At 36.0% G+C, this 11,249-nt stretch overlaps 1 protein-coding gene and 1 long non-coding RNA gene across 2 annotated transcripts; both read left to right on the forward strand.

Moving 5' to 3' along the window:
* The first annotated feature begins 3,948 nt into the window (after nucleotides 1-3,948).
* LOC131024414 (uncharacterized) lies at nucleotides 3,949-5,297 on the forward strand. Its single transcript, XR_009101819.1, has 3 exons — nucleotides 3,949-4,259; nucleotides 4,756-4,792; nucleotides 4,878-5,297. It is a non-coding gene; the product is annotated as an uncharacterized LOC131024414 (long non-coding RNA).
* A 2,127-nt stretch (nucleotides 5,298-7,424) lies between these two features.
* LOC131024415 (uncharacterized) lies at nucleotides 7,425-10,971 on the forward strand. The gene is made up of 3 exons (XM_057953926.1): nucleotides 7,425-9,882; nucleotides 9,950-10,024; nucleotides 10,116-10,971. Exons 1-3 carry the CDS (start codon nucleotides 8,983-8,985, stop codon nucleotides 10,866-10,868), a joined length of 1,728 nt encoding a protein of 575 aa, XP_057809909.1. The 5' UTR covers nucleotides 7,425-8,982; the 3' UTR covers nucleotides 10,869-10,971.
* Nucleotides 10,972-11,249: the final 278 nt, after the last annotated feature.

An 11,249-nucleotide genomic window follows, 5' to 3' on the forward strand; every position in this document is an offset into this window, starting at 1 on the left:
CACAAGAAGAAGTGGTGAAAAAGCTCGTGAAAAAACTCAAGAACGAAACCGAGGAAGTTCAAACTTACCAAGGGTTTTCTAGTGGAAGAATGAATCAAGTTTTGACTAGCTTGAGTCCATTCAAAAGGAGGCATCATGTCTATTTCGGTGTTACCAACCGAGAAATGGCGCTTCCAATCGAAATTACAAGCAATCAGGTGGAGATCCAACTTGTTCCAGCCGAAGACATCCGGCGGGATCTCAAAATAATGAAGCCAGAAGTTGCCAGTACGATGAAATGGATTCATATTGGAGCAATTCAGTTGGTAATCAAATCTGCCCTTTCACCGGGGACAGATCAACCGATGGATGTTGCACTCTGCGACAAAAGAATTAGGGATGCCAAAGAATCAGTTCTTGGAGCTTTTTCAGGCAATCTCTATGCCAAAAAGATTATAACCGAGATGTATCCACAAATCACTTATAATCTACAAGATTCATCCTTCAGTCGAGCCCTGACTCTCTACCAGGACTACAAAAAGAAGGAGCTTATGACGGGAGGAAACAGGCCATACTCACTGACTTATCAAGTCTCGTATGCCTTATCAAATTCCCATCATACAGAATTATTTCTGGGAAAAAAATTTATTGAAATTCCAGAAATATTCAAGGAGGTAGCCAAGGCAGTCAATCCAAACCGAGTGGAGATTCCCCAGATCCAGGAAATCGACATCGACGTAGGAGACAAGCAGGTGATATGCCACAATCAGAGTCTCAGATTGGGAGCACCAAGGCTATCATTCCAAGGAAATAAGCTAACTTCAGGGCCTATTACAAGGAGCTTCTCTCATTCGTATGAAAGAAGGGCAATTCAGGAAACACCAGTCCAGGACATGAGAATCAAGCTCAAATGTCCCGAAGTATGGAGAAGGGTTTCCACAAGATTTGATACAGCTAACAAGGAAAACCAGTTTCCTTGTAGCACGTTGTATTATTTGGCGAATCCAGAAAGCAACCGATATATCAGAATTCTGGAGGTTGGAGGCTTTGAAATCCAAGTCGAAGGCCAAGCCGGGCAAGAAGCTGACGTCCTGATCTTAGGACGAGATTTCCTTGACAAATACCAGCCATGGTCATGGAAAGCAGGAGGAATGGAGATCACAATCGGCCGCAAGAGATTGATGATTCAATGACAAGTCCATTCTCGACATACATCTCTGTAGGGATGTTATACGAGAAATTCAAAGCAGAATATTTTGCTGCTTATGTGGATTCAGGAGCAGGAATCTGTACATGTAAACACAAATTTTATTGTATTCAATTTAATGAAATACAAAAATGTGTACAAATCCAAAATATATGGATTGAAATGAATTTGTTGCGGGTTGCGATTCTCTACTTTAATCCTCTGATTCTCCTCTTCAAACTTCTTCAAATCCTTGGAGGGAAATATAATTTCTTGATCTCCTTGAACTTGAATGTTGACTTGAATTTGAGTCGATAACGTCAATCCAGAGGGCTTCCACCTTATTTCTGAATCAAACGTTGACTTTGATGAAGAACTCTTTGATCTTCTTTGTAGAACGCCTTGATTGTTGGAGATGACTTCGTCGTAGAGGATTACTCCTTCAATGCTTGAGCTCTGAAATGATTTCTGTTCCCTTTGACTCCACAAATGACCCATATTTATAGGTGAAGAATGGAGTGGGCTGTGGGCTTTAGCCTGTCATATTGGGCTTTTAGGGCTGAGGTGGCGCGATTTGATTGGCTCCTCAATATTTGTATTTATCTACATAAAATATTTACTATTTTATGTAGGTTTTCCACATGTCAATTTCTGATTGGTCAATAAATCCATATAATCAAATATTAATTATATATTTATTTAATCTTGAAATTATATTTAATATAATTCCAAGATATAAAATAAAATATATAATTTCATATTTAATTTATAATTTCCACATGGCAGGATTTAATAGGCTATAAATTTAATTGCCTACAAATTGCCCTATCGAGACTTGTTCATGAACATCTTGTCTTTGGAAATGGACGAGTCTCGAACTTATTTAATAGTTTAAACTCATATTAAGGATTTCTTGAATTTGTATTTGAATTTAGCCTTGTAAATAGTTTATACTCGTATTTAGGAGTCTTCAATTTATTCAAATTTATAAATAGTTTATACTCGTATTTAGGAGTTCTTGAATCTGACTTTAACTTTGTAAATAGTTTATACTCGTATTTAGGAGTTCTTGAATTTTGAATTTAATAGTGAGACCATCAGTTTTAATAGCCCATTTCAAAGTCAATATAGTCATTTTCGAAGGCCACCCTTTGCTTCAAAAAAACAATCTTACATTAAGTAAAATTAATGAAATCCCATGTCTAAGCGAAGCAATTCTCAACTGCCTATTTTTTTCGAAATTGATCACTTGATCCACCACGATTTGGGCTTTATAATTTAAAGTGGTTATTTTAGCCCAATCCATTAAATGAGTCTCACTTATGGATTAAGAGCCCATTTCATGAGTTCTTTATTTTTTTCTTGCTCATCAAACTTTCTTTCGCATCAGATGAAGTGTTTTTCTTCTACTCCCATCCTATTCTCTTTCAGATACCCATTACGGTAGAGTTCTTCTTTTCATTGGACTCAATTTCTTATGGAACAATCTAATCCAAAAGCATTGGATTTCTTCGAGCAAGTGCAACAACGCAGATAACTTTGTGAAAATCTCCAGCATTCTCCATATGGCTATTGGATTAGTTTGAGAAGATAACAATAAAAAGAAACTCCATCGTTTTGGATTCTTCACGTGGCTATCGGATAGCTTTAAGCAGATGAGTAGATAAGTAGGAGAATTTTCGAACTTCAAGCAATTCTATAAAAGAAAGACTTCTATCAATGATAAAAGACTACCATTATAAAAGGGTGCTAAAGCTCATATTTTCCTTTCAAACTCAGACGAAAATCTGCATCCCAATCATTCTTCTCCTGATTTTCTTCTGCTGGTAACTTTTGGTGTCGTATTTTGATAATCTCTTCTTTCCATAGCTTTGAAAAATCTGATTCTGCATTCTGCCCTCCAAGTGTTCGACAGATTGTTCGAGAGAAGATTTTGTTCTCTTCAATATTCTTCTTTAACTTTCTGCTGCGTTTCCGACCAGTCTCTTAACCAAGCTATATTTCTTGTTTTGCAGAGATCGTTTAATCAGAATAAGAGCTTCAGTTCGATCGCCATCCTTCGTCGTTATTGGAAGTCGAGTTCTACACCTTGTCTGGTATGTGTTCGACGCAATGTTTGAGTTTTTTTTTTTTTTTTTTTTTTTTGAATCTTGCTCTTCACAGTTTCGGGACTATACTTATTTTTCTTTTATTGCAGGGATAGGAACTTGGGATCAATCTTTACTTTTTGTGTTGTCCCGAATACATAAGCTTTGTAGTTTCTTTATTAATCTCCCTCTTTGTGTAAAACATCTTGCTGCATTTATTTTTTTTTGCTTGATCGAGACAATTGTAAAAGCTTAATTTATTGCCCCAAGCATTGATCAAAGCTTCCTCCCTTTTTTTATCTGTGTGCGCATCTCTCTCTCTCATATATATATATATATATATATATATATATATAGGAATTGGTTCAATTGAGATTTATATATATTTTGAGATTTTGAGATAAATGAACATATAAGTACATTTTGATGAACTTGTCAATTAATTTTTATGAACGCGCGTTGGTCTAGGGTTCAATCCCTACAAGTGGCGTGTTTTTTAAATAAATTAAATAGATTCATATGTTCATCAGTTATATTGGTTATGTTTAAAGAATTTATTGATATGTTCATTTATCTCAAAATCTCAAAATATTTAAAATCTCAATATAAGCTAACCCTATATATGTGGAGATCTACAAAGAATCCCCTTAGTATAAAGAATAAAGAATAATCCTAAGCCTTAGGATCTACCTAATCACACGGTCCAGATTAATTCGAATAAACAATAAAAGCAAAAAAAAAAAACACGAAAAATACAGAAATTAAAAGAATTCGAATACGGAAGGACATTTTGGGGTATTTACCACAAAGGTAAATCGGGTAGTTCCGATTATTACTCTTCCATAATCTCGCCATTGCAACTCCTGTAGGCTAGGGTTTTCAGTTGATTTCTGAAATTCTGAAGCGACTTCGAAGAGGAAATCGGAAAAATCACGAATTATCAGCAAGAATTACCAGTTTTGGGTTATTTTTTGACATTTGAAGTGAAGAAGACGACGGCCGAAAAGGTATGTTCGAAACTTTTTGGGATTCACTGAAATAATATATTTTGTTACTTGTTCATTTGTTTACAAGATGTTAAATAAACCCACAGTAATTTTATGACTGTAAATCTTAGGGTTTTTTTCAAAATTTCAATTTTGTTTCTGCGATAGTAGTTGAACTTGAGGATTACACTGAATTTTCGATCTATTTATACTGCTTAAATTCCAATTGAGGGCCCCAAATCAATGGCTTATACGGAACATTCGAAAGTGAAAAAATTCATTGTTTTTAACTTTTTAAGCCATCTGGTCCCCTCCCCCCACACCCCCAAAAAATCACACGAGCATCTACCCAGATCTGGCATGCTTAAAAAAGAAATAAACAAATTTGTTTAATATTAAAAAATACATATTTGACATGGTTTATGCATTTCTATCTCATTCGAAATTTTAATATTCGAATTTATTTTTAATGTCTATCCCATCATGCAATGGTGATGTTTGAAATGCTGATCCATAGATGACAAATGGAAAAGGGAAACAGAAAACGTTACAAGGTACTAATCTGAGTAAAATATATGTATACTAATTATTATACCATTATTCATAAAAAAATACTTTCTTATGAAGATTTCCTTGCAGTTCGAAGCTACAGAAAAAGCAAAATGACATCTGGCGAATCATCAAACACAAATCCTGATGATGGTAATCTCTTTCACTGGTTGAGGAGGTTTGCAGAGGAACTCAAACATGATTGAGGGGGTGTTGAACGATCGTCTGGGGAAGAAAGTTCGGGTGAAAGTTCAAGTATTGTTATTGACTCGTTCTCGTGTTGTAATATTCAATTAAACTTAAAGTATATTCATTAAGTTTCATGACTTATTCAAAATAATAATAAGCATATATAACAACAAGAGTATTAGTTAATTTATTCAGTTTCTTGTTTTACTTATTCGGTTTATAACAAAGTGGTATTCGATGAATTTTCAATATTATTCACTATAATTTTAGTGAATTATGCAGTTAGCTTATGTGATGTTTTCGTCCATATTTACACATTTGTAGGCGATTGATTCCTTATTCACATAAATATGATGTTTAATTCGTTAAATTTTGCACAATATTCAGATACGATTTATCATGAAAAATGCTACTTTATTCAACAAAATAGTTTCCTTATTCACAATTTATGAGTATCATATAAATTATTCAGAAAACTATTATCCTTATTCGCATAAATATGGTTTTTATTCAGTACGTCATGAACAATATTCGAATACGATATATTCACGAATAACGTTACTTTATTCAACCAAATATTTTCTTTACTCACAATTTATGAGTAACAGTTAAGTTTTTCTGCAAATTAGTATCCCTATTCGCAAAAATATAATTCTTATTTGGGTACGTTTTGAACAATATTCAAATACAATATAATTATTTATTATCACACAAAGAACCAAATTAATATGTACAGGTTTTGAAATAATGAAAAAAAATAAAATGCTACATGAATTACTAATTTTATTTAAGCAATTAAGAGTTAAATTATGAATAATTAATTATTGGACTAATAAAAATATAAATTAGGTGAAGATTCTATTATTTATTCACATAATATTAATTTTTGAATACACATTAAAATAATTTGAACAAATAAAAAATTTGGATGAATTCATGAATTCGAGTATATAAAATAATTGTGAAAAAAAACCATAAATAACGTAAAATATGAAATACAGACTCTGTTGAATTAACATTTAACTAATCTGAATAATTTCACATATTAAACTGAATAAACTTTCAAGTTGTGCGAATACGGAAAATACGAAAATGCTGAAGAAAATGTTTTTCTTCAATTGCTGACGATAATGGCGTGAGGCTGAGTTGAGGAAGAATTAATGTACAGTGTGATTTACTTTAATTTAATGTGTGAAAGAATTAAAGTTTGATGCGTGTATGTCCATAAATAATAAAATCATATCTACCTTAAATATAGGAATGATTGTTAATGATAAAAAGTAAATTACATGTATGTCCTTGACTTTAATTATTATAACCGAAAATTAGGAAAAATCTGGTGCGTTAGATGGCATAAATCAAGGCTCAGGATTCATTCTTCATTCTCTCTACATTTAGCCTTCTTTTTTGATCCATTCCCTATATATATATATATATATATATATATATATATATATATATATATATATATATATATATATATATATATATATATATATATATATAGGGGGCGGTTATTCAATAAACCACCCTTATTTTAAGAATTACGAACCAGCAAAAATGCATGAATTTTATGTATAACATGCACGAATAAACTGTATAAAGGTATGAATATCGAAAAAATAATTTTTTGCTGCCTTTGGGATTCGAACTCATGACCATGAATATATCCAACAAGGTGATGAATCAACCGTAGATCTTGATGATCTAAGAGCTGAAAATGGTTCTTAATTTATATTTTAATAAGCGTTCTTATTTTAGCCTTCCCCTATATATATATATATATATATATATATATATATATATATATATATATAGGGAGAGGTTCAGGAAAGAACCATAAATAAAAGAAGACCGGAGAACCATTTTCAGCCATTCGATCATCAAGATCTACGATGGATGCATCATCTTGTTGGATGAATGCAGATCCTAGGTTCGAATCCTGAAGGGAGCATTTTTTTTTATTTTTTTGAGTGCATTAATTTTAACAGCGGATGCATTAATTTTTACAGTGAATGCATTAGATTTGATGGTTCTCCCGTTCTCACAAATAATGTAGTTCTCTCTAGAACCACACCCTATATATATATATATATATATATATATATATATATATATATATATTTGATTGACTTTCTTTTGACAGAGACTAGTTGATCAAATTAGGGATTAATATTGAAATATCACATCCCAATCATATTTTGACCAATTAATCAAAGATTTGTCATTGATAATAATAATAATCTTTTTATTATTATTATTTGACGAGCCACGATTTTCTCTTTGATTTTAAGAGTCCCTTATTTTCATCATTAGTTTAGTACATCTCAATTTTAAAAATAGTAGCAATGAATTAATGAAATTTGTCAACTCTTTTGCAACGGAGCTTTCCTCTATCATTATTGCCCTAGTTTGGACAAATGATAGATTTTGATGTGTTTCTTCTTTGTAGAGTTTGCACCCATCAATCCAGGAGCTTTGCTTAGCGCTTTTGGAGCTTTGCACCCATCAATCCTGGAATTTTGCTTGGAGCTTTTGGAGCTTTTGCACCCATCAATCAAGGAGCTTTGCTTGGAGCTTTGGAGTTTTGGAGCTTTTGCACCCATCAATCAAGGAGCTTTGCTTGGAGTTTTTGGAGCTTTGGAGCTTTTGCACCCATCAATCAAGAAGCTTTGCTTGGAGCTTTGGAGCTTTTCTTGGAGCTTTGGAGTTTTGGAGCTTTTGCACCCATCAATCAAGGAGCTTTGCTTGGAGTTTTTGGAGCTTTGGAGCTTTTGCACCCATCAATCAAGGAGCTTTGCTTGGAGTTTTTGGAGCTTTGCACCCATCAATCAAGGAGCTTTTCTTGGAGCTTTTGAAGACTTTGCACCCATCAATCAAGGAGCTTTTCTTGGAGTTTTTGGAGCTTTGCACCCATCAATCAAGGAGCTTTTCTTGGAGCTTTTGAAGACTTTGCACCCATCAATTCAAGAGTTTTGTTTGGCGCTTCATCATGGTTTTCTTCACGGATGTTTGTGTCTCCAAACAAGATTATTTGGTTGTTTTGGACAACAAAGAGCAATCAACTGACAAAGGAACGCGGCTCAAAGTTCATAAACCATTGATTGGTCATTATGCTAGGAGATGGCCCAGATTTGCAAATCCTTTACACAAAGCTATGTGGACTCGGGAGGCTAGGCTAACCAAAACGACCACGGTTTGGACTTTGGAGGCGGCTCATCATCAACCAACTTACGAGGTGACTCCCTTATTGACTTTGGGTCGACGGATTGCCAAAGGGAACGCTAAGTGGAGGGATGACATGCAATTTTTTGGAGAGTTTCGCCACATCAAAGGATATTGGGAGTGGAGTGAAGATGTCCTTAGCCGATTTGCAAGCGAGCTTCGAACTGCCGGGATTTATGACCCTGTGTACGCTTCTCTCTTCACCTATGATCGCAACACCGAAGTGATGAAGGCATTTTGTGAAGCTTGATGTCCGACAACCAACACATTGTTAACTTCGAGCGGCGAGTTATCCATCTCTTTGTGGGATCTACAATTCTTGTCCGGCCTTCCCGCCATTGGCAGACTTTATGACGAGGTGGTGCCTTGCACGAAGGAGCTTCTTAGCGTCACTCAGGATGGGAGTCGATTTGTTCCCGTGAGCTGCAAGTATCTTCTCCACGCCTATCATGCTATCGGTAATGACAATGGGAAGACTCCAAGATGCTCGGTCACAATTGAGGAGTGGATCAAGTTTTGGTCCAAGAAGAAGTCAAGGTATCAACCACCTCCACCACGCAAGGAGAAGAAGTCGGTGCGATCTAAAGCTACACACAATCCTACCGGCGAGTTTCGAGCTCACGAACCATGGTCGTCTGTCGAGAAGGGTTTATTTGTGAAGCTTAAGATTGACAAGAGTTTTTGGGACGAGACTTATTTGGCGGCGTATCTTGCTTGTTGGTTGTGCTCTTTCGTTCTTCCTGAAGGTGACGCCACATTGATTAGGCCAAGCACATTTAAAATGGCGTGCATCATGGCGACTCAACAAAAGGTGGTTCTCACCGTTCCAGTCTTGGCTAGCATCTTTCGAGGTTTAAACAAAATTTCGGATTCCGTGGAGCCTTTTCGACTTCGAGCAGCTTTTCCCGCCCACTTCGTCTATGCATGGATGGCTTATTACTTCAAGACTCATTTTTCACTTGAACGAGACTCTTGCACTCCCAAGATGGTTCAATACTCGGGAGAAGGAGGTGCGAGATTTTATGACGATATGAAAGCTCGCAAGAAAATTCGTAAAGGCGATCAAGTTGCATGGAGTTGCACGATGTATAGTTGGGACAAAGACATCTCTTTCATCGATGATGAGAATGCAAAGGAGTCCGACTTTTGCTACTTCATGGCTGTCCGTTCCAACTATCTAACTCGGAGATTAGAAGATGGTTTTGTTGTTGAGCCTTATAGTCCACATCGCTTTAGTCGCCAATTTGGGTTCTACCAAGTGAGGCCGGGTGTTCTTTCTCACAATTTCCGAAAAGCTTCTTTGGAAGAGGGTCTTAAATATTGGGATGCAACTGTGCTGCGTAAGTCTGCGTCCAAAGCTCTTCTCCCTTGCGTGCCTTCGACCGTAAAAAAGCTTTTGAGTGCGGATTACAAAGATTGGTGGAGTCAAGTGTATAAACGCTCATTTGAAGAAAACGTGATACAAGCTCCGCCAAAAATAAATGGTGTTTCGAAGGATCGAGACAAGGCCGACCAACTTGTTCCTCCCAAGGAAAAACGTAAAGTGGATGCGGCTCCCTTGGGTGGCGTCAATAGTAGCAGCGGTGAGCGTCATTGGAAAAGGAAACGTGTCGAGCCCGTGGAATTTGTTGATGAACATTCTCAAGGTGAACATCATGATTCGAGCCAGACTGTGACAAAGGTATTTCTTGACCATCTATTTCTTCATATGTTAGCAATCCTTTTTTTTTGACACATTCCACTTTTAGACGCATGAGGAGGTTCTTGAGGTCGAAGAGCAAGTCCAAGGCGATCATCACAATCCTTCTTTTGTTGTAGATGAGGTATTTATCCATCATTTCCTTGCTCACATGTTGACGTTCATTTTTTTGTTGTTCCCTCTTTGGATTGACATGTACATATATTTTTTTCCAGGCACGTGAAGAGAATTTTGATGTTGATGCCGAGGAAAGTTCGCAGGATAACTTTGAGTCTATTGAGGGTGATCATTTGAATGCAATTCCTGTTCTCAATGAGAAAGCAAGTGTTGCACCCACGACTAAAGTTGGAGCCAAGGTTGGAGCTAAGATTGGAGCTATCTCTGAATTCAACAGCACGGGTATTTTTGATACTCAAATCAGATTATGCCTCAAAAATATTTGGGGTGTTCTCCGTGACAAGATAGTAAGGACGCCAGCACAACATCTATCATCTATCGAGGAGGAGGTACGAGTTGGCATTTCTCGTATGAAGGGGTTGTCACAAGACTTTGATCTTTCTCATCTTGAAGCTAGTATCGACACACTTTTTATCCGAGCTGCTACATATGACAAGGCAAGGTCGGCATCTCATGAGTTTGGGGCGAGTTCGGGGCAACAATTTCGCAACAAAAAGGCTCGCCTTCATGATGCTCGAGTTAAAGAAAAGGAAGAGATTGCTCAAGTCAAAGATATTAAGAAGGAGCTTGCCGAGTTAGAGGAGCGGAAAGATGCGTTGACCAAGTCTTTGAGGGATCATAGTGAAGTGCTTCAAACAACTCGAGATGAGATCACGGAACTCAATGGAGCGATTGAAAAGTACAAGAATTCCCCTCTTATTGATGATGAGATAGTGAAGAAAGAGAAGGATTCAGAGCGTCTCTTGATGGTTACTCAAAAATCATTGGAAGATCAAGACCCATTTGCTTAGCTTTGTTTGGTTTATCGCTACTCCTTTTTTTGCACTTTCATTTGGTTGTTTCGTCGTAGTAAACGATTATGCAATAAAGTATTTGCCACATTTTCTTTCTTCATGATCTTCTCAAAGTTTATGCATATTTCTTCTTGTATCATTTCATTGATCCAAATAATTAATCATAATTATTGAATCTAAGCTTGAATGATAACAATCCGCTTGAAAAGACAACTCCAAATCATGACTGAACTTAGAAATATCTAAGCTGCCTACGTACCCTTTTAGAAGGGATCAAGTCAAAACGTAGTTCAAAGATCAACTTGAATTTTGATTGGAGGGGGGGCCGTACACAGTTTATACTCTTGCGGGCCAGGAGTGACTATTTATTTTACCACT

Source organism: Salvia miltiorrhiza, chromosome 5 (genome assembly GCF_028751815.1).
Source record: "Salvia miltiorrhiza cultivar Shanhuang (shh) chromosome 5, IMPLAD_Smil_shh, whole genome shotgun sequence".
Taxonomy (NCBI): Eukaryota; Viridiplantae; Streptophyta; class Magnoliopsida; order Lamiales; family Lamiaceae; genus Salvia; species Salvia miltiorrhiza.

What these genes read in the sequence shown, in the direction of transcription:
- LOC131024415 (XM_057953926.1), top strand. Translation starts at nt 8,983, where the DNA reads ATGGCGTGCATCATGGCGACTCAACAAAAGGTGGTTCTCACCGTTCCA. An exon ending in CGAGCCAGACTGTGACAAAG is followed by an intron (nt 9,883 to 9,949) that starts GTATTTCTTGAC and finishes TTCCACTTTTAG; the next exon opens with ACGCATGAGGAGGTTCTTGA. An exon ending in CTTCTTTTGTTGTAGATGAG is followed by an intron (nt 10,025 to 10,115) that starts GTATTTATCCAT and finishes ATTTTTTTCCAG; the next exon opens with GCACGTGAAGAGAATTTTGA.